This window comes from Labeo rohita, chromosome 2 (genome assembly GCF_022985175.1).
Source record: "Labeo rohita strain BAU-BD-2019 chromosome 2, IGBB_LRoh.1.0, whole genome shotgun sequence".
NCBI classification, from domain to species: domain Eukaryota; kingdom Metazoa; phylum Chordata; class Actinopteri; order Cypriniformes; family Cyprinidae; genus Labeo; species Labeo rohita.
The window spans coordinates 3,694,705-3,722,444 of record NC_066870.1 but is presented as its reverse complement, the minus strand read 5'-3'; the positions used below and the strand labels follow the sequence as shown (position 1 = coordinate 3,722,444).

General features: G+C 34.4%; 4 protein-coding genes across 6 annotated transcripts; 2 read left to right on the top strand and 2 right to left on the bottom strand.

Annotated features, from left to right (window-relative positions):
• Window positions 1–672: 672 nt before the first annotated feature.
• Window positions 673–1,531, top strand: LOC127175106 (heat shock protein 30). Its single transcript, XM_051125973.1, has one exon. The coding sequence runs from the start codon at window positions 771–773 to the stop codon at window positions 1,416–1,418; it is 648 nt and encodes a 215-aa protein (XP_050981930.1). The 5' UTR covers window positions 673–770; the 3' UTR covers window positions 1,419–1,531.
• A 1,587-nt stretch (window positions 1,532–3,118) lies between these two features.
• Window positions 3,119–4,228, top strand: LOC127154002 (heat shock protein 30). Its single transcript, XM_051095351.1, has one exon. The coding sequence runs from the start codon at window positions 3,212–3,214 to the stop codon at window positions 3,857–3,859; it is 648 nt and encodes a 215-aa protein (XP_050951308.1). The 5' UTR covers window positions 3,119–3,211; the 3' UTR covers window positions 3,860–4,228.
• Window positions 4,229–5,431: 1,203 nt separating this feature from the next.
• LOC127153961 (zinc finger protein 271) lies at window positions 5,432–10,055 on the bottom strand. 3 transcript variants are annotated; one of them, XM_051095290.1, is made up of 4 exons: window positions 10,006–10,055; window positions 9,227–9,306; window positions 8,797–9,003; window positions 5,432–7,440 (listed from the first exon to the last, which is right to left on the bottom strand). In XM_051095290.1, exons 3-4 carry the CDS (start codon window positions 8,852–8,854, stop codon window positions 6,185–6,187), a joined length of 1,314 nt encoding a protein of 437 aa, XP_050951247.1. In that variant the 5' UTR covers window positions 8,855–9,003; window positions 9,227–9,306; window positions 10,006–10,055; the 3' UTR covers window positions 5,432–6,184. The 3 variants fall into 3 exon arrangements, with proteins under 3 accessions (XP_050951247.1, XP_050951253.1, XP_050951262.1); XM_051095296.1 differs by having other exon boundaries at window positions 10,011–10,051; XM_051095305.1 differs by lacking the exon at window positions 9,227–9,306 and having other exon boundaries at window positions 10,006–10,040.
• A 2,098-nt stretch (window positions 10,056–12,153) lies between these two features.
• On the bottom strand, window positions 12,154–22,298 carry aqp1a.2 (aquaporin 1a (Colton blood group), tandem duplicate 2). The gene is made up of 5 exons (XM_051095328.1): window positions 21,917–22,298; window positions 20,244–20,408; window positions 20,010–20,090; window positions 18,764–18,941; window positions 12,154–12,422 (listed from the first exon to the last, which is right to left on the bottom strand). The coding sequence occupies exons 1-5, from the start codon at window positions 22,280–22,282 to the stop codon at window positions 12,403–12,405; spliced, it is 810 nt and encodes a 269-aa protein (XP_050951285.1). The 5' UTR covers window positions 22,283–22,298; the 3' UTR covers window positions 12,154–12,402.
• Window positions 22,299–27,740: the final 5,442 nt, after the last annotated feature.

Here is a 27,740-nt window from a genome sequence, read left to right as displayed (position 1 = left end):
TTTTATAAATATATCTGGAACATGTAGTTGTAATTGATGAAACAAAAAAATGTTGGAATAAAGAGATAAAGAACCTCGCTGTTAATGACCTGTCAAATTGGTACATTAAATTGTTTAAAGGATTATGATGGGAGTCATACTGCATCAGATAGACAGGGAAAAAATGAAGGAAAAGCAAAAAACTGAAAAATAAATGAATAAATAATAATAAATAAATAGACAGTAATATATAATAAATAACATTGATTCCAAAATTTCCAAAAATACAATCTACTCCACTTGACTTCAGAAATGTTTGTGTTCTTTGTGTTGCACTGAAAATGAAACTAAACTTTTTTTTAATTAATTTTAGACATGATGGAAGAGAATGAGCAGAGTGAAGAATTTCTTCACTCTTAATGGACTTAAACTTAATAGACTGGAGAACTTGTGAATAACCACAAAAAAACAAACAGACAAAAAAAAAAGATTCCAAAGAATTCTGTATTTATCTGTAACTTAATGAAAGTCATTACATCACATCATGGATGTTTATTCATCATTGTCTAAAATGAGAGTGTGTCTGGTGAGGTGTCATCAGTTCTCTCTCTGCTGCCCCCAGTGGACGAATCTGGAACTGCCTGGAAAGTTCATGAACTTGCTGGTGCTGATGAACACGCAGTATAAAGCTAAGCCACTCACAGAACTGGAGTCAAATCTAAAAGCCTTACAACACCACCAGAGAAACAACACGACTGAGGAGCAAAACAAAACCACAAAAGCCACTGAAAATGTTGTGCCTGCATGGATTCCAGCCTTCCCTCAGCTCATTCATGGGAACTGACTGGCCAGTGCGCAGTCTCTGGCAGGAGATCACACCTCTTTACAGACACGCAGAGGTACTGCAGGAGCTGAAGAGCAGCCTAGAGCAGCTGGAGAAACTTCAGCACAAGATCTTTGAGGAGATCCAGCAGATGCCACCCTCACAGGAGATCTACCCAGTCGCCTGCGCAATGGAGAAAGAGGGAAGCGGCTTTGCTTTGACGCTGGACACTAAAGACTTTTCCCCAGAAGAGCTGTCGGTCAGACAGGTGGGCAGGAAGCTGCATGTCAGCGGAAAGAGCGAGAAGAAGCAGGAGGATGGGAAAGGCTCGTACTCTTACAGAATCCAAGAGTTCAGACGAGTGTTTGATCTGCCTCAAGGAGTGAATCCTGACGCGGTGACCTGCTCCATGGCTGATGGAAAGCTCTACATACAGGCACCAGTAAATCAGCCATCTGAAGCAGCTGAGAGGATGCTGCCCATTAACTGTCAAACCGTGAAGACAACGCAGCCAGAGACAGACGAGACACAACACGACGCCAGCGCAGCACAGAAGACACTCGACAATCCTGAAAGCACTGAATACAGAGTACAACCTTCTGCTGGACAATCTTAAACAATCATGTTTTATTTTAATTTTAAAAAAATTGTGTCCTAGTTAATTGTTTTCTACATGAACAAAAAGATGGATTTTTTATATTCTTCACTGAATTAAATAAAAAATAAAAAACGCATAAATGGACAGTTTCCTTTGTTTATTTTATTTTATTTTTTATACTTCTCTACATGACAAAATATTGTAGAATAAATACTCCAAAATTAGTTATTCAAAAAATGTAATACTTGCCTAAAACAAGTAGAAGAGCTACAAAGACAATTTGTTGACACTTTGAAGGGTCACCATAAAAATGTTCATGAATTTGCTAACATTGGAAAGAAAAAACAAAATATCTAAGACCAGTTGCATGAACATAGCCACTAAAAAACAAAAACATACACAATTATATTGGCCCTGATTTTTACTTTTAATGTTTCCAAATGTTATTTTATGTTTGTGCTTTTGAAATTTTAATGGTAATTAGGCGTATTCTGGATTTTAGGTTGATTTTGAGCAGAAAGTATGTGCTTTCTGCAACTATATATATATATATATATATATATATATATATATATATATATAATAAAAATAAAAAAATGTTTTAAAATATGTGTGTAGGGAATTTACTGTGGGATAGTGGGATTTTCAGAAACCTTTAAATTTCTGTGCAAAACTTGAAACAAATAATTGATGACAATTGTGCACTTCTAGTGGTCCTTCAGGGAAAGTTTTGTCCATTTGTTGTTGCAAATCATCACTACACAACACTGTTTTTTAGTTTTTTTTTATTTGACCATACCATATAGACGTTTTATAAATACATCTGGAATATGTAGTTGTAACTGATGAAACAAAAAATGTTGGAATAAAGAGATAAAGAACCTCGCTGTTAATGACCTGTCAAATTGGTACATTAAATTGTTTAAAGGATTATGATGGGAGCCATACTGCATCAGATAGAAGAGGAAAATATGAAGGAAAAGCAAAAAAATGAAAAAAAAAAAAAAAAAAAAAAAAAGTAATAATAATAATAAATAAATAGACACTGCAATGATCATGATATGATGTTCTGCGGCATTTTTTCTTACAAGTATACATAACAAATAATAAAGATTCCAAAATGTCAAAAAATACAATCTACTCCATTTTACTTCAAAAATGTTTGTGTTCTTTCTCACAGAGAAATTCACTTGTGTTTCTGGTGTCCCGTGTTCATATGCGTATGAATAGAAGTAAGTGGAAGAAAGTGTTTAGTGTAACAGGCCCTTAATAATTAAAGGTTTTAGTAAAATAAAATAACATCAATCACTTTTATGTCCTTTCACTTAAAATTTTTCTTTGAATTGTTATAATGTACTGAAAATGAAATTAAACTTCTTTAAAATTAATTTTAGACATGATGGAAGAGAATGAGGAGAGTGAATAATTTTTTCACTCTTAATGGACTTAAACTTAATAGACTGGAGAGCTTGTGAATAACCACAAAAAACAAACAACAAAAAAAAAAAGATTCCAAAGAATTCTGTATTTATCTGTAACTTAGTGAAAGTCATTACATCACATCATGGATGTTTATTCATCATCGTCTAAAATGAGAGTGTGTCTGGTGAGGTGTCATCAGTTCTCTCTCTGCTGCCCCCAGTGGACGAATCTGGAACTGCCTGGAAAGTTCATGAACTTGCTGGTGCTGATGAACACGCAGTATAAAGCTAAGCCACTCACAGAACTGGAGTCAAATCTAAAAGCCTTACAACACCACCAGAGAAACAACACGACTGAGGAGCAAAACAAAACCACAAAAGCCACTGAAAATGTTGTGCCTGCATGGATTCCAGCCTTCCCTCAGCTCATTCATGGGAACTGACTGGCCAGTGCGCAGTCTCTGGCAGGAGATCACACCTCTTTACAGACACGCAGAGGTACTGCAGGAGCTGAAGAGCAGCCTGGAGCAGCTGGAGAAACTTCAGCACAAGATCTCTGAGGAGATCCAGCAGATGCCACCCTCACAGGAGATCTACCCAGTCGCCTGCGCAATGGAGAAAGAGGGAAGCGGCTTTGCTTTGACGCTGGACACTAAAGACTTTTCCCCAGAAGAGCTGTCGGTCAGACAGGTGGGCGGGAAGCTGCATGTCAGCGGAAAGAGCGAGAAGAAGCAGGAGGATGGGAAAGGCTCGTACTCTTACAGAATCCAAGAGTTCAGACGAGTGTTTGATCTGCCTCAAGGAGTGAATCCTGACGCGGTGACCTGCTCCATGGCTGATGGAAAGCTCTACATACAGGCACCAGTAAATCAGCCATCTGAAGCAGCTGAGAGGATGCTGCCCATTAACTGTCAAACCGTGAAGACAACGCAGCCAGAGACAGACGAGACACAACACGACGCCAGCGCAGCACAGAAGACACTCGACAATCCTGAAAGCTCTGAATACAGAGTACAACCTTCTGCTGGACAATCTTAAACAATCATGTTTTATTTTAATTTAAAAAAATTTGTGTCCTAGTTAATTGTTTTCTACATGAACAAAAAGATGGATTTTTTTATATTCTTCACTGAATTAAATAAAAAATAAGCATAAAAGTACATTTTTCTTTGTTTATTTTATTTGATTTTTTTTTATACTTCTCTACATGATAAAGAAATGTTGTAGAATAAAATCTCCAAAATTAATTATTCAAAAAATTAAATACTTGTCTAAAACTATAAAAGACAATTTACAAATGTCACCATAAAAAATGTTAATGAATTTGCTAACAGTGGAAAGAAAAGACAAAATATGTAAGACTAGTTGCATAAACATTGGAACTAAAAAAATAAAAACATACACAAATATATTGTCCCTCATTTTTACCTTTTACGTTTCTTATGTATGGTATTTTATATTTGTGCTATTGGAAACGGATCTTTAACTGTAATTAGGTGTACTCTGCATTTTAGGTTGATTTTAAGCAGAAAGTGTGTGCTTTCTGCAACTATATATATATTTTATAAAAATAAAAAAATAAAAATATAAGTCCTATTTTAAAATTTGCGTTTTGGGAATTTACTGTGGGATCATGGAATTTTCAGAGACATTTAAATTTGTGTGCAAAACAATCCCACACCTGTGCACTTCTAATGGTCCTCCAGGTAAAGTTGTGTCTATTTGTTGTTGCAAATCATCACTACACTGTTTTTTTTAGTTTTTTTTTTTTTTTTGTATGTGACCATACTATATAGACATTTTATAAATATATCTGGAACATGTAGTTGTAATTGAAAAATAAAAATAAAAATGTTGGAATTAAGATATACAGAACCTCACTGTGACCTGCCTGTCAAATTGGTATTTTAAAGAGGTCATCGGATGCCCATATTAACCTGTGGAAAATGATTCTTTAGGGTCTAAATGAGAAGTCTATAACATACTTTGGTTAAAATGTCTCAGTAGTAGTGTAAAAAACACCCTTTTTACCTTGTCAAATTCAGAGTTTTAGAGTGAGCCGTTCTGTTGCACATTATGAAAGTAATGTTAATCCTCTGCGTCTTCAGTGGCTCCAATGTCAGGAGTAAATGATGACTGCTATGTTCATTACTACATCCAACAACAGAACACGTCAATTGCTCAGTCGGAGACATTCTTGTCTTCCCCTGCACCTGAGTCGACACAATGCCGTTCGGACTGTTCTCAACTCGCTCATTTAGGGCGGGTCTAAGGTAAGATGATCATGTCAATCAACTATTGGGGGAGTGGCCTTGGTCTGTGTGACGTCACACGACAACTAGCTGAGAATGACCTGATTTGAAAAAGGGGATTTTACTTATAAAGATTAAAAAAAAAAAAATCACTGGGTGGATTTTTATCATTATAGGGTGGTTGTGCACACACTCTGCCAATACGCATTTATGTTCAAATAACCTATAAAAGTGAGTTTTGCATACGATGACCCCTTTAAATTGCTGTAATTCTGCCACAGAGATACACAAAAAACGGAGAACAAGACTTGTAAACCTTGTGCGCTGTATACAAACTTAACAAAACAACAAAACGACAAACATGGAACAATGCATTTATTACACTAATTATTAATCTGTGTTAATGTTAGTTATTAAAAATACAGTCGTTCATTGTTTGTTCATGACATGTTGTTGTTATGTGATGTAGCAGTGTCTGACTAGGGTTGAGACGTGGGGTGATGACATCATCGTTTCACAAAACATACGGATTGCCTATACACACAAAAACGCAAGGGTGCTGTTTTCAGATTTATCCACTTTAAAAAAAAAAAAGCAGTTTCCGTCTGGATGAAACACCTATATCATACAAAATTTTTATGATACAGCTAAATGCGTCTCTGTGTAGACAGCCCCTATATCTTGCATCTGCATCTTTCTACATACATCAAGCCTCAACAGTGTTGAAATTAAAACTTAATCTCCGTAAAGTGTTGCTGCTTCTTTGCCAGCTTCCTGAACAAGAATCGTTTGAACATGATATGAAACTTATAAGAAAGCACAATCATATCCTTTATATCATGAAACAAAATGACACACAAGAGTAAAAGTTTTTGACATTGTTCTTTGGGGAGGAACTCCATCTTTGAGTTGGTCTGAATCTCACAGTTAAACGTGCTGGATTTGAAGATGACAATGAACTTATATTCGCTGTCAAAACTTCAGATAATGTTGGCTTGGCATGTCATGTGGCTTGTAATGGCTGGTTAGGACAGATTTATCCAGATGATATTGTATTGCTTGATGCATTATTGTTGTGCATTTGGTGAGGACGTGACATCAGACCTGAAAGTTATGAATCTGAAGATGATCTGTGAACATTTTTTGTATGACTGCGTAGAGCAGATGAATTATTGAAACGCTTCCCACATATAGTGCATTGATACGGTTTCTCTCCAGTGTGGATCCTCTCATGTCTTTTTTGATCTCTTGAATCACTGAATCTCTTGTCACAGTGTGAACATTTGTAAGGTTTCTCTCCTGTGTGAATCCTCTCATGTATTATAAGATTTGCTCTCTGACTGAATCTCTTGTCACAGTGTGAACACTTAAAAGGTTTCTCTCCAGTGTGGATCATCTCGTGTCGTTTTAGGTTTTCTGCCAGATTGAATCTCTTGTCACAGTGTGAACATTTGTAAGGTTTCTCTCCAGTGTGGATCAGCTCATGTTTTTTCAGGATTCCTGACCCACCGAATCTCTTGTCACAGTGTGAACACTTATAAGGTTTCTCTCCAGTGTGACTCCTCTCATGTCTTCTCAAGGTTCTTGGCCAACTAAATCTCTTGTCACAGTGTGAACACTCGTAAGGTCTTTCTTCAGTGTGGATCCTCTCATGCAGTTTTAAATTGTTCGCTGAAATAAAAGTCTTCTCACATGAAAAGCACATGTACTCTTTCACACCAGTATGTATTTTCTGATGTACTTTTAAATTTTGTAGACATGAAAAACTTTTTCCACACAAGTCACATGAATGTGGCTTCTCCTTTGTATGAACCTTCAGGTGCATCGCCAGATCTGAAGCCCGCAAAAACATTTTGCCGCATTGATCACATATGCACACATTCTCTCTAGTGTGAATGTTCATATGTACCTTAAGGTGCGCCGAGTGTGCAAATCTCTTCCCACATTGATCACAAGTGAATGGTTTCTCTCCCGTATGAACCCGCATATGTGCCGTAAGTTGTCCTTTTTGTGTAAAACTCTTCCCGCACTGATCACATGCATATGGTTTCTCTCCCGTGTGAATCCTTTCATGCGTTTTCATGACTCCTGGCCGACTGAATCTTTTGTCGCAGTGTGAACACTGGTAAGGTTTTTCTCCAGTGTGAATCCTCTCGTGTGCTTTCAGGTGTCCTGACCAACTGAATCTCTTGTCGCAGTGTGAACACTTGTACCGTTTCTCTCCAGTATGAACTCCCATGTGAACATTAAGACTGTGTTTGTATGTGAAACTCTTCTCACAGTGAGTGCAGCTGAAAGATTTCTTAGCACCTCTTTTCTCCTCATCTTCACTTAATTCTTCATTATCCTCGTTTTCTTCAACCAACTCTGAAAGTAAAAGTAAAAAGTTCATTTTCAGTACCTTTGTAAAAGGATATAAAACGAACCCTGATATAACAACAAAAAGAAGACAATTCCTATACAAAATTATCATTTTGATGCATTTCTATAATTTATACTAACTATGTAATTTATACATATACAACTAACCACAAGGCTATTGGTGCCGACCATCCCATGTTGTATACTATTAAATATGTTTGACCAACTACACAATTATCTAACATACATCTTACTGGAAAAAAAAAAACTACCCAGTCCAGGGGTGCTCAACCCTGATCCTGGAGATTGACTTTCCTGCAGAGTTCAGCTTTAACCCTGACCAAACACACCTGAACCAGCTAATTAGGATCTCAAGGAGCACTTGATAATTACAGACAGGTGTGTTTGATTAGGGTTGGAACTAAACTCTGCAGTAGGGCAATCGCGATTAATCGCATACAAAATAAAAGTTTAAGTTTGCCTAATATATGTGTGTGTACTGTGTGCAATTATTATGTATATATAAATACACACAAATTAATGTGTATAAATATGAGAAATATGTTATTAATATACAAAATGATTTTATTTATATATAATATAAATTATATAAAAATTATAATAAATACATATGCTTGTAAATATTTCTTAAATATATACATGAATGTGTTAGTATTTATATATACATAATAACTATACACATTATACACACATATATTAGGCAAACTCAAACTTTTATTTTGTATGCGATTAATCGTTGACAGCCCTACTCTGCAGGAAAGTCGATCTCCAGGAACAGGGTTGGGCACCCCTGACCCAGTCCATAGAAAGTGTCCTTTTTTATGTGATGCTATATGTGACCCTGGACCACAAAACCAGTCCTAATTAGTACAGCTATTCAAATCCGATCAAAATTTTCGATTTTTATTTTATGCCAAAAACCATTAGGATATTAACTAAAGATCATGTTCCATTAAAATATTTTGTAAATTTCCCACGGTAAATATACTGAAACTTAATTTTTGATTAGTTATATGCTATATAATTTCATTTGGACAATTTTAAAGGCGATTTCCTCAATATTTTGATTTTTTGCACCCTCAGATTTTCAAATAGTTGTATCTTGGCCAAATATTGTCCTATCCTAACAAACCATACATCAATGGAAAGCTTATTTATTCAGATGATGTACACATTTTAGTTTAAAAAAAAAAACTGACCCTTATGACTGGTTTTTGTGGTTCAAGGTCACATATTATTGTGCAGCTCTAAAGATTTTTACTATTACAACAAATCTAAATCAGCTTTGAAAGCTTCATAACCTTCAGCATTATTAATGAAGAAACAAGAATAAACACCAACCTGTTTGTTCTTCAGTATCTTCAATGTGTTGCAATCTGCAGGGTTCTGGATCACTCATGTTCTCTCTGTCCTCTTTAATAAACTTTAATTTTTCCTGATGGTCTGATGCTCATCTGCACTTGTGAACTGATGGGAATATTCCAGCACTTATTGTTAAAATCACTGACAATGTGATTGCTGTTCAGGAGCTTCACTGTAAATGAATTTCTGTGGGAAAAAGCAGATTTGCCAAAACCAACAATACATGACTTACTGAGTTTTTAAAAACTATTTTACATATTCAAGCATTTATGCAAGTAAAGCAGAGATCTTTGAAGAGGCCACAGTCTAACAAGTACAAAGTGCTGCATCTTTGTAAATCATTATATTACTATATTAAAGTAACAGCATTGACACAATATCACATCCATTTAAAAATGCACTGACTTACCTGTGTAAATTCACATTCTGTGCATTTCTGTTTTGTCTGTCTTTCTACTAACATTTCTATCCATATTTTTCATTCTGCCCCTATATTAACACAAAAGAAGGTATCTTTATAGAAATACAGAAAAGAATATAATGTAAATTATAAGCGACAGAATGAAAAAAGTACAGCATAAACAGAAATTTGATCACTCATCTTTAAAAACTACAGGTAAATAACTACACTAGAGCACATATCTAAATATAATTTGGGTTCCTAACTTTAATCAGAGAAATAAATTAATGAAATGATTAACATGTTATATGTGCAGAATCTGACAAGCAGTGTCTATTATTCTGTTCATATTTATAGATTTTAAATGTCCCACGTGGCTCATCTAGGCTCAATATACAGTATTTAGCAGTATTTGTTCTTCATTTTAACAATGTAAAGCAACAATAATAAAGATATAGGTTAGAAAAATAACATAAAATCACAGCAGTAACGATCGGTTCGCATCCATTCCTCTCACATTTCACGAGACATTCAGTAACAGCAACATTATTACTCCAAACATCGAAACTATGATTCACACGAACATACAAAAACAAATCGCGCAGGGCTGAATGAACTGAACATGTTTTCCTCACACGCTTGTTCTAAGTGTTTCAGTCAGAAAACACACAAAGCGTTGTACTCGGTGAAAACAATGCAAAAACGACCTCGCACACTGTTACAAAAGCAAGATGTTTAAAATGTATTTTACAGTTGGTTATATATGAAAAATACCATAAACTGCTCACCTCACCCCAGAAGACTGCTCACTTTTTAAATCGACGCTGACTGAGGGAGCGCGCGCTAGTGATGACGTCATCGCCGCGAGGCGAGATCAACAACATATCATCAAAAAAGCTTCACAAATGTAGATTTTTTAAATCACCCCCCGTTTATAGTATTTAAGAATTATTTGAGACAATGGGTAAAAGCTTTGTCAAAAACAAAAAAGCTGGAATCTTGTTAGAGTTATTTAATAAATATAATTTATTATATTTATATTTAATAAAATAATTTATTATAATTTTTTTGTATCCCCTATGTATTATTCATAGTTATTAATATGGTTGATTTAAATTTCGAATGTTTGTTTATCTATTTATTTATTTATTTTTATTTTATTTTGTTGTTGTTGTTTGTTTTTTGTATTGTATTGGTTTATTTATGTTTGTTTTGTACTCTAAGTCTAAGCCCCTCTTAAAATGGATGACCTTGAATGTAAGTTGTAAGCCATTTTGTTTTGTAAATTTGTAATATTTTTTGTTATATTCAATAAAAAAAAAGAACATATCATCAAAAAGTCCCAAATTCTATTTAAAACGACAAAAAATATATATAAAGAAACACATAAAACAGAATTCAGCTGTACTAATGTAGACAAACATCATTCATAATTTTGTAAAATGTGTAAAAAGTGTCCATAGCAACCTGGGAGTATCAGAAATGGATAAATTAATATTTTATTTTTAATGTTTTATTTTATTTACATTTTAAAACTGTGCAAATTAAACGAAACACCGCTAGTGTTTATAATTAGGGTCTATTAATGACTAGCTGAAATAGAATGAAATATTATAGCCTAAATGTTATGGTCTTTGCCTGTGTGTCTCTTGGAGCTCTTGTTTTGTAATGTACTTCTGTTCCTATTGTTTTCCTGTAGATGTTGGCCCTGTCCACGAGACCACAGGGTGTCCCATTCATCATTTTAGCATCGTGAGCGCCCCCTTTGCGCCCGCTATGTGCCTAAACTGGGGCGAGCTCCACAGCAGACTTCTGCTTGGCAGTCAAAGTGGCATTGCGTCAAGAAAGTGTGGACTGCAAGGGTTTAGGGTGCGATTTGGGACAGGGACGCTCTTGCCTTGGTCTCCTAGTTCACTCCAGCTCACGTTGCTGGTCAAGGATCAACATAAACCAGCAAAGGACCAGTTAAACCAGCATCAAAACCTACCTAACCAGCATCCCAACATTAAAACATACCTACCAGCATATGCTGTTTTTTTCACCAGGGTATAATAACTTATACATTTGACTAATGCTTTTTCTTAAAAAGTTTACAATATTATCAAAGTTTTTGGTTTTGTGAAAACCTGTATTTGAACTGTAAAGTTGATTAAGTCATGTTTTTAACTGTCATTTTACAGTGTAATGTCGCTTTAGAGTAGATATTGCTGCTCATGCAATGTCTATTTTATTTGTGCATGTCGTCAGAAAACTCTTAAAAAGGCTTAAATTTGATTTGAAAAAGAGTCAACGCCCAACCATGATTAAATGTCATTCTTACCATCATCAATAAAGCAACAAGTTGCTGCCTTAAATTTGTTAAACAACAATATTAAATCAACAGCTGACTGAGGCATAATTCACAGTGATATGATGTGTAAATATAATAATCTTAACCCATTTTTTATTGCTACATCACCAGTAACCTACTCAAAACTGATCTTTTCTACAGCTTTTGTTGTGGTATTTTGCCAAACTCCACCATCAATAAACTGAGGAAGGTGTGCACGAACTCCACAGCATATTTCCATTGCTTGTGCCTGAATTGTGTGGATTTCTACAAATGTCCAGCAGATGTCAGTCTTTCAAGCTTAAAGCATGGTTACTCTTGGTAGCTTGGTGACATTACAAAGGGGCTTTTATTTAAAAAGTCGATGTAAATACTAATTTTATTTTTATATATTTATATTTCTTTCATTTCTCATTTGGGAGTGGATTAAGGGAATATGGTCTTGCATTAATATGTGCTTTACTAATAAACAGCCATATTATGCCAGTAATATGCATGCTGATATGCAACTAGTTAATAGTGAGAATTTGTCCTTAAATAAACTAATATAAAAACGTGTAATTTGTCTGTACTTTAATGTCACTTTCTTAGCTCAGGGTCAAGTGAAGTTTTTTTTCATGTGTTTGTAGTAAGACAGTGGATTCTTAAGTTCATCATACAATAATGGTAATGGAGACAGAGCTTTAATCATCAAAAATGATTAAAGGATAGTATATAATTAACCTGACATACACCATCAATACAGTATTACTTAAAATTGACATATTATACAGATCTGCAGCTCTAATATCCAGTCAAGTTATATCTGTCAAGTCAAGAGAGGAGTTTGCCTGGTGGTTCTGCATGTAATTCCGCTTTACTCAGCTCCCAGACCTCCTGCAAAATAAATAAATAAAAAAAGAAAGAAAGAAAGAGAGAGAGAAAGAAAGAAAAAAGACAAACACAAGTCAGAACCCAGAAAAAAGTTTTAATTTTAAATTCAGTTTTATTGTATTTCTGTAAAATAAAAAAAAGTGTGTGCCTGTTACAAGAATAGTGGTGTGTAGAATAAGGATAGTGAATGTGGGTTAGGTGTTTTGATGCAGTCATCCAAGTATGAATCCACCTTTTTCCGATTCCATATGTAATCTATTATAAAATAAAATGACTGGATGTGTTGTCCTTGGAAGAGCTGGCACTTAGCACATAAAAAAGTTTTTGTCTGGTTTCCAGCCAAAATATCTAAAAATTCTTAAATCAAGAAGGATTTTCTAGACAAGCAAAAATTATCGTCTTGTTTTCAGAAAAACAAGCAAAACAATCTGCCAATGGGGTCAGCAAAATAATCTTATTTTTTGCTTGAAATAAGATTATTTTGCTTTGCCCATTGGCAGATTATTTTGCTTGTTCTAAGCAAAAACACACTTAATTTTGACTTATTTTTTTCTGAAAACAAGACAATAATTTTTACTTGTCTAGAAAATCCTTCTTGATTTAAGAATTTTTAGATATTTTGGCTGGAAACAAGACAAAATCTAAGTAAGAAAAGTATTTTTTTGCAGAGTAAAATGAAGAAAATGTCATTTTCAAATGTAAAAATGCTCTACCATAATACAACTGTATGATTTTCCATATAGAAACACTTTCATGTTAATCTTTAACCTTCACTGATTTTAGAATTCCCAGTAGTTAACAGACATTAAAAGAATCACACTGTAAGATAAGCTAGACATTACTGTCAAATAGAGTTTACATTCGGTCCTGATGTTAACAGAGATGATGTCTTTTTCCTTTTTACATCATAGCAAACTTCTTTAATTTGTTTCAGAATTGGCTTTTGTCTGGCAATACAGCTGGGCTTGAGGAGATCGGCGGCATGTGTTTGTTTATGTCTCATCAGCACAATGTGAGGAAACTGATAACTGAACTTTTGGGTGTTGCAGTTCTGTCACTCGATAATTGCTGTTCAGAAGTGTCACCCCACCCTCAACAAAGCCACCCGCTATACTCTTCTCTCTCTGTATGTGTTTCGATTGCCACAGGGGAAGTTAAAAGCTCTTACGCCAGCAGGTTTTCATGACACATTTTTTTGACATTTTTATTTCAATTGCTGAATGATTTTATTTATTTATTTATATTATCTCTGAGTTGGCTTAGTTTTTTTGTGTTAATTTTAACATCTACAAAATTTCATTACTGCATGGCTTCTGAAGAAATTATGCAAAGCGGAATGAAAAATAGTGAAAAGTCTGATGATGGACAGACCAACAGGAGCGTGCCATCAGAAACTAAACATACTTAAAGGAGAACTTCACTTCCAGAACAACAATTTACAGATAATTTACTCACCCCCTTGTCATCCAAGATGTTCATGTCTTTCTGTCTTCAGTCGCGAAGAAATTATGGTTTTTAAGGAAAACATTTCAGCATTTTTCTCCATATAATGGACTTCGTTGGTGCCCCGATTTTGAGCTTCCAAAATGTAGTTTAAATGCAGCTTCAAAGGCTCTAAATGATCCCAGCCGAGGAAGAAAGGTCTTATCTAGCAAAACAATCAGTCGTTATTTTCAAAAATTAAAAATGTTATACTTTTTAAACACAAAAGCTTGTGTAGCACAGGCTCTGGGATGCGTGTCCACGACGCTACGTACTATTGAATCACGTCGAAAGGTCACGCGGAACTACAGACCCAGTGTTTACAAAGCGAACGCGCAGACTAAGGAAGTGCAAGTAAGTCAAACGCTGTTTACAAACAAAAAGGTACAACGATGTTGGGCGATTCTGAAGTTGTAGGAGAAAATAAGATGAGTTTTTCACCATACCCTACCTTTTTGAGCCGGAGTACACAGACAATGAACTTAGACGTGATTCGTAGTGTCGTGGACGCATATCCCAGAGCCTGTTCTACATGACCTTTTGTGCTTAAAAAGTATACAAATTTGTATTTTTCGGAAAAAATGGCTGATCATTTTGCTAGATAAGACCCTTCTTCCTCAGCTGGGATCATTTAGAGCCTTTTGAAACTGCATTTAAACTACATTTTGGAAGTTCAAAATTGGGGCACTAATGAAGTCCATTATATGGAGAAAAATCCGGAAATGCTTTCCTCAAAAACCATAATTTCTTTACGACTGAACAAAGAAAGACATGAACATCTTGGATGACAAGGGTGTGAGTACATTATCTGTAAACTGTTGTTCTGGAAGTGGACTTCTCCTTTAATCAAATGCACACTACTCTAAAATTCAACCAGTTGTCTTTTAATGCCATAAATATGAACTAACCCACTTAATGAAACTCATTTTTTTGTCTGACAAACAGATTGCTTTGAATGCATTTAAAAGAATACATTAAAAAAAAGTACAGTGGTAACCGAAATCACAATTCACTATTCAGAGTACATGTGAAAACATGCAACATATTTTATGAATCAGGCCCAATAAGGTATTTGATCAGCACTTGTCCATTAAGGCCCATTCAAACCAAGAACGATAAAGGTAACTATAACGATAACTATATTTGCGTCCACACCAGCCAGCAATAACCTAAGATAATAAAAGCCTGTATTATTTTTAGTTTTTGCTGTTCTTGTTGCATTTTCACCGCTTTAATGTTGCGACCACATCTAAACAGTGAATCTATCTAGTGTCTGTCTGTGAAAGCTACTTTTAAATAATGCATTACAATATTGCGTTACTCCCTAAAAAAGTAACTAATTGCATTACTTGATTACTTTTTATAGAAAGTAATGTTATTTTACATTACATTTGTGTTACTTTTTGTCATCTGAACTGGGCTTGCTTGTTTGTTTTTTTATATAAAAAGTTCTATTTTTGTCAAATGTAAAAGCCCTTTTGCACCAAAAGTGAAATGAATAAACATCAGACCGAAGGAAATGTAAATTCACATCTGTACAGTAGAGGGTGCAGCTCAAACAAATCTTTCATTTGTGCTACCTTTCTGGATTGCATGAAGAATAGGACGCAAACTCTTCAGTAATTAAAAAACACTTTATGTTTATCATTTTTGATAATTATGGATGAATTGGATCATCAAGGGTCAGCAGCAAAGACATTGGTTAATAAAATGGGATTAAATACATAAAGTATATGTGTGTTAACATATTTAATTATTGCAGGTTTGCGTCATATTTTAAGTTTGCATTTATGTGACCTTGTTTACTAGCCTGGCGTCTAACCTTGAATTTGAATGGATTCTGAGGGGCTGTCAATTTTATTGTTCATAAAAACAATAATAAAAAATGTTCCAAAGATATCGCTCCACTATATTGTTTCAATATAGTTGTGGTGTGGATTCTGCTATTTTCTTTTATAAGTTCATGTTTAAAGTTATCGTTCTCAGTTTTGGGGGTAACGCATTACATGTAGCTCGAGTTATGGAATAATATTACTTTTTCAAGTAACTAAGTAAAGCATTACTTTTGAATTTCTAAGAAAATATCTGATTTACTTTTTCAAATAAGTAACGCCAGTTACTTTTTCCCCCATTTATTGATTGACAAATCTCCTGTTGGGAATTTGGGAGTAAACATGATGTTACTGTATTCTAGACTAAATCTGAACATGCATTAATTCATCTCACTCACAAAAAAAAAACAAAAACAAAAAAAAAACAGATTCAGTATTCCTCAAAATGAATAAAAGCAGTGAAATGCAAACTCAGAATATGATGCAACCCTGCAATAATTAAATATGTTAAATAAAACAAATATCCTTTATGTATTTAATCCCATTTTATTAACCAGTGTCTTTGCTGCTGATCCTAGATGATGCAATTCAACCATACTAATAAGCAAAAATTACTTTAGATAAACTAACATTTGTGCTTCATTTTTTCTTTTTATAGCTGAAGAGTGATCTCCAGCATAAATGTACTTTTCTTTCAGCCTGAGGTGAATTCATTTCACTTTTGGTGTAAAAGGGCTTTTACATTAGAATTGTTTTATAGTAAAAACAAAGAAGTAAGCCATGTCCAGATTTAAAGTAACGTAAAAGTAACATAACGTATTACTTTGCATAAAAAGTAACAAAGTAATGTAATTAGTTACTTTTTCAGGGAGTAAGGCTGAATTGTAATGCATTACTTTTAAAAGTAACTTTCCCCAACACTGATCGTTCTTGGTATCCAATTGATGGGCACGTATGTTCAGTAAACTTGATTACCAGATTTACATTCTGTTGTCAGAAATCATTTGGAATAAGACTAACACTGACTTAATAAACTGCCGTCTCTAATAATAGTAATAATACAGATCTCCTTCACTGATTATTTCATCTGCTACATGGAACAATAAAATGCACTGAACATAAATCATCATTTTCCAATGAAACCAAGCCAAATCTTATGATTACTATTTGAATGACAGCCAAGAATTTTAGTCATGCACATTAAATTTTTTGCATCCTTTCAATGCAGTTCCACTTCAATGCATTTTGGTACGGCCCCTTGTTTTTCAGTGGTGTTAAAACATTAAAACAGATGCTAGTTGATCGATTCTGATTAACAAAAAGCTGTCCCCTAAGAGGTTTAATTGCAGTTACATAATAGGGTTTGGTGTAGTGCTAATTAAAATTGTTATACGTGAGTGGATGCATACAATAACTCTGACTGTGCCAAAAAGAAAACCAAATCCTTCCTTTCAAACTGTAGTGGATATTATATTTTTAAATGATGTTAAGAGTTAGAGAGACATTCAGGTCGTGACATCGTCCAGCAGCCAGCATTGTTAAATTATTTGTAAGTTGTGACAGTCAACAAGTTGCTGACTCTAATATCAGTTAGTCTGGAGGTGACACAGAAGTTGACATCAGGTCGGTTTGTACTTCTGCTTTGCAGAAGTGTTCTCATAAAACACTCAGTATGATGTTGAGAATATTTTGCTACAGATTTGCAAATGCTTAAAGATCAGTTGTGTAACTCTATCAAGGTTCTACTAAAACTCTTTCCTCTATATAATATCCAGAAACACAACAACATTCCCTATAGCCTGGTTGGACCAGCTGTTCAGTAAACTGCAAATGGGGATAGTGTTAGGGAAACCGTTTTTTGCAAATTCGGTATTCTAGTGCCTCAATAACCTACGTACTTCCAGTTTGACATAATGTGGTTTGCTTCGTAGAAGAACAGAAGATCGAAACTCATCCCTTCATAGAATATATATATATATACAGACCACCAGTCAAAAGTTTGGAGTAATTAAGATTTTTAATGTTTTGAATATTTTGAGAAACAGTTTTTGCTGCTTAATAATTTTCTTGGAAATCGTGGTACATTTTTCTAGGATTCTTACATTATGACTATAAAGTTAAAATTTTTTTTTACTTGAAATGTAAACCTTTTGTAACATTATACATATATTTACTGATACTTTCAATCAATTTAATGCAGAATAAATGTATTAATTATTTCGTTTTCTATACCATGGTTTCCACAAAAATATTTCACAGCAGAAACTTTTTTCAGCATTGATAATCAGAAATATTTCTTGAGCAGCAAATCAGCATATTAGAATGATTTCTGAAGGATCATGTGACACTGCAGACTGGAGTAATGATGCTGAAAATTCAGCTTTGCATCACAGAAATAAATTAAATTCTACAAATTGCAATAATAATTCACAATGTTATTTTTTGATCAGATCAATACAGACTTCTTTCAACAACAGTTATTCCAAATTATTCCAAAATAATTATTCCAAACTATTCACCGGTTGTATATATAGTTATAAGTTGTTTCTAAGTTAACATACACCTTGCAGAATCCACACGATGGGATGATGTGAAATAGCTTATTGAGAGAAAAACAGTTTTTATTCTGCAAGGTGCATGTGAACGTAAGACAACAACTGTATGTACAGTATAGGGCTGCAAAAGTCAAGATAAGTCACATTAATGCTGAAAACAAGATTAATTTATTCAATCATCTACCAGTCCTTAAAGCAGAAATAATCAGCCTTCCAATGAATAAATCTGTAAGTGCCTGGAATTACAGGAAATTCCTGAGATGTTATATAGAACACGGAAGTAGCTGTGCAAGTAGTCAATTTAGCCAGAAAAGAAGCTGACAAAACTGTTATTAGGGCAACGACAAGAGAAATGCTATTGCATATTTTGGTGTTGTATGCAGATGTTATAGTTATCAGGTATCTACATACCAAAACCAAGGACATAACAAGCAGGCGTATTTACAAGACACATTTCAGGGCCTGGGCCACTGACCAGAACTAGATCTGGGGGTTCGGGGTTCGATTAGGGCTTCTGTCGCAGACGGGTCTGGATCAGCTGCGCCTTTCAGAACATCCAAACGCTTGCGAAACGGCTCCTTTTTTGGGCAGAGCAAGAAGTCGTACACAAGAGCAGCAGCCACTCCACCGCACATCGGTGCAATCCAGTAGATCTACGTGAGGAAATAACTATTACATTTGAGAGATAACAAAGCAGTGAAATTGTTGTTTTTGCACTTTCTTGCAAAAGAAAAAATGTTTTTGCCACTGCATTTTAACCTAGGATATAATCAAATCATAAAGCAATAAACTGGTATTAATTTTTGATTGTATTCAAAAAGCAATTGTGATCTGTTCATTTACACTCAGTGCTGGGTAGATTACTTACAAATTGTAGTCTGTTACTGATTTCAAATTACATGACAAAAATGTTAGTTTTTAACGTAATTCATTACATTACACATTTCAGGTAATATAATCAGACTACTTTTTGATTACTTTTAAATTACTTTCGAGCTAACTGGTCACATTGGTTTAAATCATATTGACATAAAATACAAAGAGAAAGTAAATATATATTATATGTGTTGCTATTAACAACACAAAATGCATTAAACACTATATTACGTTAAAGTTTCCCAAAATGGAGTTTGTGAAGGAACTTCAGGGGGTTTGTGAGTTAAATAAAAAGCTAATAATTAATTAAATCATAAAAATTACATTTAAATAAATATTTTTAAAATTGCAATAATAAAACATTTAATAAAAACTTTTAAAAAATGTATCTACATGTCATGTGACCATGTGAATAATATAAAGTCAATAAAAAAGTACCTTACATGTTTTTTAAAATGTAATGTAATCTAATTGCCTACTATAATCTAGTACTTAATTATTTAAACCTGATTTCGTAATCCAGATTACTTGTAATCGGTTACTATCCAGCACTGGTTAAACTTCGATTTCAAAAGTCCACTTTAGATGTACTAGTAACTATAAATAACTTTTGTAACTACTTGTTCACTAGCATGACATGTACTTGAAAAGTTAGCCTACTTATAGTCAGTTGAGTGTCTGTTGAGGGAGCATCAAAATAAAGTGCTAGCAGAGCTTAAGCATTAATACTCCAATGACTGCTAGATGACAGTTGTAAAGTTAGTAGAATAGTAGAATAGTTAGTAGAATGTCTAAAATGTTACTATTTGTTCTTAGAACAATCAAAGAATGTGGGAAGAACGTACCCAGTGGTTTTTAAATGCTTCAAGAACAACGGCTGGTCCAAAAGATCGAGCAGGGTTGATGCCGCACCCGGTATAACTGATCTGGGGACGGGAATGATGAGCTTATATAAGTTTATGATGAGCAAGCTGACACAAAGCAGAATAGAGACCTGACTAAACTTGGTTTGAAGTCTGCTCATCTAATTCCAAGGTCATTACTTTTGGTTGATGAAAAGTAAATTATCGAGTGCTTACTGCAACCAGGTGCCCTAAACCAACTGACAGTCCAATGGCTAGGGGTGCAGAGCCTGCAACATCAGTTCGATGTTTGTCTGTTGAGGCCAAGACACAGAGGACCAGCTGAAAGGTTGCAAAAAGCTCAATGGCAAATCCCTGACCCGCTTTCACCCCGTTGCTGAGCTAGAGGAAAATAACAAAATATAAATAGTGGGATTATATTGAGAAGATGCAAAAAAAGATTATACTACAGTCATATTACAATAGCAAGACAGGATAATAAATGCAGTTTCAAGAATACGTCCCAACTTTTGGTTGAATTTTGAGCAACTGCACCATTATTGTCAGAAGAAAAAGACATTTAACAAACACTGACCTTATTAATCACACTACATGGGATAAATTGTCAGAATGGGAACCTACGGTAACATACTGTAGACTTTTTATTGCAAAATTTAAACACTTGCAAATTAAAATTCACAAAAGAGCAAAAAAAGAAAAGATTATATACACAAACAGCAAACAGTTGTTTTTGCAAACGGAAACTGTGATTAAAACATTAAAAGAAAAGACAAGAAAAAAACTGTTAACTGTGCTCTTAAATCAAGATTATTGTCATTTTATATTATCATTGCACTAAAGCAAAGTATTAAAATATCATCTGGAAAATGTTTACATTGTTTACTAAGTTAACAGCTTATGAAATAATATTGCACTACCAAAAGTTTTTGAACAGTAAGACTTTTAATGTTTTTTAATGTCTCTTCTGCTCACCAAACATTTATTTGATCCAAATTACTGCAAAAACACTAACATTTTTAAATATATTTAAAATAACTGTTTTCAAATATTTTAAAATGTAATTTATTCCTGTGATTTCAAAGCTGAATTTGTAGCATCATTACTTTAGCCACATGATCCTTTAAAAATCATTCTAATATTCTGATTTGCTGCTCAAAAACATTTATTATTATTATTATAATGTTGAAAAAAGCTAAGTAGAATTTGCTCTGTTTTTTTTCGATGATTAGAATGTTCAGAAGAACAGTGTTTATCTGAAATAGAAATCTTTTGTAACATTATAAATGTCTTTTTCATCACTTTTGTTCAGTTTAAAGCATCCTTGGTAAATAAAAGTATTAATTTCTATAATTTCTTCTGCTTTTGCTGTATTATGGATCAAATAAATGCAGGCTTGGTGAGCAGAAGAGAATTCATTAAAAAAAAAACACATTAAAAAACATTAAAAATCTTACTGTTCAAAAACTTTTGACTGGTAGTGTATGTATAAAAAATATTAAACATATTTTATATTTTAAATGCACATGTTAGCCTTGACAGCCCTTAAAATACATTTTCTAAAAAAAAAATGTCATCATTTTTTTTTTCCCAAAAACTTTTTGCTGCCCTGGATGCCGTTAAAAACACCTTATATTGGCACACCTTGCCCTTATATATGCCAGTGTGGTTTTATTGTTATACAAGCAAAAAAGAAAGAAAGAAAAGATATTGGAATCAAATTTAAGACATTTTTACATTTTTGAAACCAACATTCAAATTCATGGCTAGTTAAAATACGTCTGTGTTATAGCAGCCCCTAACAAATTCCCCATGTGACAACTAACCATGTAATAGAATTCTGAATGTATTATTAGTGGTTGTGATTCAGTATTATGTATAACGCAACTTACCATATTGAGTGCCAGTGTTGTTTCAGGGTCAGGACTAACTTTGAGCATAATGCCACTTGCCAGCACAGCTCCCACCATCTGGGCAATGATATACATGAAGGCTTTGAAGACACTGATCTGACAGCTGACCAAAAGTCCTAAAGTAACAGCTGGGTTCAGGTGGGCTCCACTGACATGCCCCAAACTCTGAGCCAAAGTGGCAATGGCCAGGCCAAAAGCTAAAGCTACTTTAACCTCTTGGTCGGGAAATCTGTTATGCTTGTTTCCGATGGCAGAGGCTATGCCAATAAAAACAAAAACGGTCATCCCAACGAACTCGGCCAATACCGCCCGCCAAAACGACCAACTTTTAAGCTCCCGTGCCATTACGAGTGTTGTTCCTTTTCTGCTTTTTAGTTGGTAAATGAAAATGCCAGCTAAGCTACCACTTATAAACACTTGGTGAAAGATGGTTGACAGGAAACTGGTTTTAACAAAGCAACCACAGTTTTAGAACAGAAAATGGCAAGAGGAAGAAGGTAGTTAATTGCTATCTGCCTAAAAGCTAATGTCACATAACAAGAAGATTAAGATCCAGTAGATCCAGTTTTCAAATCAAGATCTTTGAATGTTGCATTTTTGGGAGTCATATACTTGCAAGATCCTATGCTGCACTGATGTATATGGTGCATAATGAACACACTGTTCAATGTTTCTGGGTTTAAGACGTTCACACGGCTGTTTAAAACATGCAAATACTATATGTCTTCCTTTCTGGTCACAAATGGAAAGCTGCGCTGTCAATTTTTTATAATTGAAGTGTAAAACTCTAGATGGCACAGGCTGATGGGTTGTTAATGCAAACTGATGATGTTTGCAGTGTTAAACTACTTGGCACAAGTATTGGTTTATGTTGCATATGCAGCCAATAAATAATGCAGCTATAATTGCGTTGGTGTGTTGGTATGGATGTCAGAGTGTGGTATGCGTGCATGTCATAAAAAAAATTGTGTGTGTGCTTGTAATATTTGAGAGAGAAAAACTCTACTGCAAATCACAAATCCAACCACTGTGTGCAGCAGAGGAGTTTTGCTGGCATCTGATGGGGAAAATTTGGTACTGCGCCCAAACAAAATCTTCCTGAAAGCTCATTTTTTGAGATATTTGGAACACAGCTTGTGCTAGATTTTCTAGCAGGTTTAGAGATCAGCGTTTCATAAAATATGTATTTTATATAAACTATTTTTCGTAAAGCATTTTCATAAACTTCTATAACTTCTTTTTTGGTTTCACTTTTTAAACATTTTTTAAATTCAACAATAATCTGCCATGGGTCTTCTTTAAAATGAGACCAAACTTAACTCTGTGCTCCCAAACTTCATTTTCTTTTTTTTTTTTTTTTTTTTTTTTTTTTTGCACCAGGTACACAAAATTGTTCCTCACAGGACCTTAAGGACAAAAATGTCCCCATTGAAACCCATTAAAATGTTTTTAATCACAGTGCCATTTAACTGTAAAATGATGCAATTTTAATGAACAGGCTTTCATTCTGTTGTCAAAGCTTTAAAATTGTATTTCTTTTTTTACTATTTTTTACCAGATGGTGTCATTTTTTTTTTAGGTTGTGGCCAATAAAGCATATACTTGCTTTATTCCTGTTTTCTGCTGTGTATAATAGAGCCAGTTGGATAAATAATGCAGCTAAAATTGTGTTGGTGTGTTGGTATGGATGTCAGAGTGTGGTTTGCATGTGTGTCATAAAAAACAAAACAAAACAAACAAACAAACAAACAAAAAAAAAAAAAACAATTGCGTGTGTGCTTATAATATGTGACCCTGGACCACAAAACCAGTCTTAAGTCGCTGGGGTTTATTTGTAGCGATAGCCAAAAATACATTGTATGGGTAAAAATTATTGATTTTTCTTTTATGGCAAAAATCATTAGGAAATTAAGTAAAGATCATGTTCCATAAAGATATTTTGTAAAATTCCTACTGTAAATGTATGAAAACTTAATTTTTGATTAGTCAAATACATTGTTAAGAACATTATTTGAAGAACATTAAAGGCAATTTTCTCAATATTTTGATTTTTTTGCACCCTCAGATTCCTAATTTTTAAATAGTTGTATCTCAGCCAAATATTGTCCTATCCTAACAAACCATACATCAACGGAAAGCTTCTTTAATCAGCTTTTGAAGAAATGACCCTTATGGCTGGTTTTGTGAACCAGGGTCACATATTTGAGAGAGAAATACTCTGTGTGCACCAGAGGAGTTTTGCTGGCATCTAATGGGGAAAATTTGGTACTGCGCCCAAACAAAATCTTCCTGAAAGCTAATTTTTTGAGATATCAACCTCAAATTTGGAATCCAACTTGTTTAGATTTATGGCTTTGATTTTCTGGCAAGTTTCGAGTTCAACATTTCATAAAATATATATTTTATATAAAATATTGTTCATAAAGCATTTTCATAAACTTAAACCTCTATAACTTTTTTTTTGGTTTCATCTTTTAAACTTTTTCTACTTCAACAATAATCTGCCATGGGTCTTCTTTAAAATGAGACCAAACTTAACTCTGTGCTCCTAAGCCTTAATTTTTTATGACGGTTTTTTGACATGGACATTTTTGTCCACTAAGGACCTATGTGTAACTTTTTTATTGATGCACAAGGGTTACATGACTGGTTAGCATCTACTAGAACATTTCGCAGTGTGCTTTTTAGAGCTCTTCCTCCTCCCCAGCTCCACCTGTATATATCTGCTAGGTTATTATATATGCTACTTGTGCAGCAGGAGTGTGTCTTAAACACTCACAGCACTGTGTCTGCCAATGTATTGGCAGTAGCAAGTTTCTGTACTTGTTTTGCATCAGCAGCAGCAATAATCTACAGCAACAGCAATAACCAACAGCGCAGCAGTTCAGCAGCGTAGCAGATCTATTCTGCCAAGGCCAAATACGTTAACAATGTCATATCCATTAACATGCTAAAAATTTCACAGAATTGTAATGATATAACTTTTTTTCTTTTAAGTACAATGAACGTTCAGTAGTACTTGCACAAAATGAACTTACTTTATTAAGTGAATATGATTGTTAGGTTGTACCCTGGTTGCAAAAGTGGGCCTGCATCTTCATTGCACCCACTGGTCGGGTACTTAAAAGTGCAAAGTTTAATCTATTTACTCAAGCACAAGATACACATGTAACATTGCATCACATTTCCTCAGCTATCTTTTTATTTAGTTTTATTTCTTATCACACCAGGTTTTTTAAAGTAAGGTTTGTCTCAGTGCCTGAGATTTTTATCTCACAAAACAAGACTTTTGGGCCAACCAGGAAAACTCTTACATTTAGAAAAACAAATACACCACACAAAGGACTACCTCTGTAGACCTAGGAAAAGGGAACACACACACACACACACACACACACACACACACACACACACACAAATCTAGACACTGATAAGAGATTAAACAGCAGTAGTTGACAAAAGAAACTTGTTTCACACTTTCGTGGACAAAATGTTCTGATCTCCTTTAGGACATCCAAAAATAAATTAGACCCTATGATATTTAAGATGTTGTCAACATACTACACTTACAGTGTAAGGAAAATGAAAAACAAAACAACAACAACAAAAACAAAGAGATTTAACATCTATATCTTGGGAACAAAGGCATCAAGCAAACACTATTATTGGATTAAAACAGATAAGAAATACATTTTGGATAAACTGCATTGATTTGAGTCTTTTTTCAGAGCTGTTGATGTCATAAACATTCTGTTCACAAGTTATTTACCTTAATTTTACTTTGTTTACTTTGCATGTCACATATCTCAATCACGCTCTTCACTGATACTGTTCTCTCCTTTGTAACTTTTCATCAAAATGTTATGGCAAAATTAGTGGTTGTGATGAAAATAGCAACACTGATTGGGTAGTGGCAGCATCTAATGCCACATTTAAATCAAAGACAGAGGTGGGAATATCTCAGTTTATATTTACATGTATGCATTTGGCAGACACTTTTGTCCAGAATGACTTACATTGCATTCTGTCAGTACATGCATTCCCTGAGAATCAAACCCATGAGCTTGGCATTGCTAGCGCTGTGCTTTACTGCTTGAGCTATAGGAGTTGATTCATTCCTGTCAGTCACACCACAAGATGGCACCCTGACGTAACAAGAATATTTCATTTTCCACCAATTATGGCAAAATCATAATTTAAAGCAACATTCAGACTGTACATTTCTGTGCATTTGTGTACAGATTGTAAACTTTGGAATGCAACATTGTAATCATGCGGAGAATGTATTTATTTATTTATTTATTATTGGGTACTCATTCATGAACACTGATTTACTACACAACCTTGGGAACAATAAGGAAAAAAGAGATGCGACATTCCTTGGTGTGGAACAGGATACGCAACAGGATAAGATGCACAAAGAAAGGAGGTGGGCTTCCAGGCTTTATCCATGGGGTGGATACTAGTCCATTAAACATCATTAAAGACCACTTCCAGAAGCGTGTGATGGCTTATTCACCTGTCTTAAATATTTCCGTACATGTGTGGACTGACGTTAGTGTTTATTGACATTGAGATTCTAAACAAGATTCTCCTGTTTAAAAACGACATGTTGCTTCCCTCTTCTCAGAGAAGCCAATATGAAAGAAAATGATGGTAAATCATTACCAAACAATATCATAGCCAATGAAACTAGGACATGATGTTAAAAATCAACATCAGTTAATCAATAAGTTGTATAAACGATTACATCATTTTAGTAATATTGATTTTCTTGTATATAAATGTTTGATATTGCGAAATAAAAGTCAGTGTTTGTGCATGTGCAAAAATAGGAAAATTAACTAAAATGAACTTGGTCTAGGCTGTTTAGACATGATAAGCATGTATCACACACTGTTTCATATTGCTCTGCGGCTTATTTCATGTCTTACACCAAGATTGTCCTCCGATATGCTTTATAATTGCATAAAGTTCACTTAAACACACATGCAAAAATATCCAGGTCACATTCTCCAAAATCCTCCTGAAAAATGAAATTTAAATTGTGCACTTTTCTCATTTTCCTCAAAGGCCAATCAAATAATGCTTAATTAAAAAAAAAAAAAACATACTCTCCCTATTAAAGGAGAAGTTCACTTCCAGAACAAAGATTTACAGATAATGTACTCACCCCCTTGTCATCCAAGATTTTTTTAATGAAAATAACCGATCGTTTTGCTAGATAAGACCCTTCTTTCTTAGCTGGGATGATCGTTTACAACCGCATTTGGGATCGTTTCAAGCCGCATTTGGACTTCGTTTTGGAAGTTAAAACTCGGGGCATCATATCGGTCCATTATATGGAGAAAAATCTGAAAATGTTTTCCTCAAAAAACATAATTTCTTTACGACTGAAGAAAGAAAGACATGAACGTCTTGGATGACAAGGGTGTGAGTACATTATCTGTAAATTTTTGTTCTGGAAGTGGACTTCTCCTTTAAGACCCATGCAAGATTAGAGAAGTTTCAATACATGTATAAATTTAGCAGATGCTTTTCAAAAAACACTTGAAATGAGACGTACGGCATCTCTGAAATGTGAAATATTGCTATTGTCAGAGTTCTGTGTCTTTTGTGCTCTTGTTTTGTTGTCTAGTCTCTTAGTTTGTAGTTGTAGTTCCTGTTTCCCGTCTGTGATTTCCTGATTGTTCTCATTTGTGTCTCGTGCCTCATTAGCCCTAGTATTTATAGTACTCTTGTTTCCTTAGTGCCCTGTCCCTTTGTTTGAGTTTACCCACTGTTGGGAGTTTCTAGCATCATG

What these genes read in the sequence shown, in the direction of transcription:
- LOC127175106 (XM_051125973.1), top strand. Translation starts at nt 771, where the DNA reads ATGTTGTGCCTGCATGGATTCCAGCCTTCCCTCAGCTCATTCATGGGA.
- LOC127154002 (XM_051095351.1), top strand. Translation starts at nt 3,212, where the DNA reads ATGTTGTGCCTGCATGGATTCCAGCCTTCCCTCAGCTCATTCATGGGA.
- LOC127153961 (XM_051095290.1), bottom strand. Translation starts at nt 8,854, where the DNA reads ATGAGTGATCCAGAACCCTGCAGATTGCAACACATTGAAGATACTGAA. An exon ending in AGATACTGAAGAACAAACAG is followed by an intron (nt 7,441 to 8,796) that starts GTTGGTGTTTAT and finishes TTTTACTTTCAG; the next exon opens with AGTTGGTTGAAGAAAACGAG.
- aqp1a.2 (XM_051095328.1), bottom strand. Translation starts at nt 22,282, where the DNA reads ATGGCACGGGAGCTTAAAAGTTGGTCGTTTTGGCGGGCGGTATTGGCC. An exon ending in CAACACTGGCACTCAATATG is followed by an intron (nt 20,409 to 21,916) that starts GTAAGTTGCGTT and finishes ATTTTCCTCTAG; the next exon opens with CTCAGCAACGGGGTGAAAGC. An exon ending in GTTTAGGGCACCTGGTTGCA is followed by an intron (nt 20,091 to 20,243) that starts GTAAGCACTCGA and finishes TCCCGTCCCCAG; the next exon opens with ATCAGTTATACCGGGTGCGG.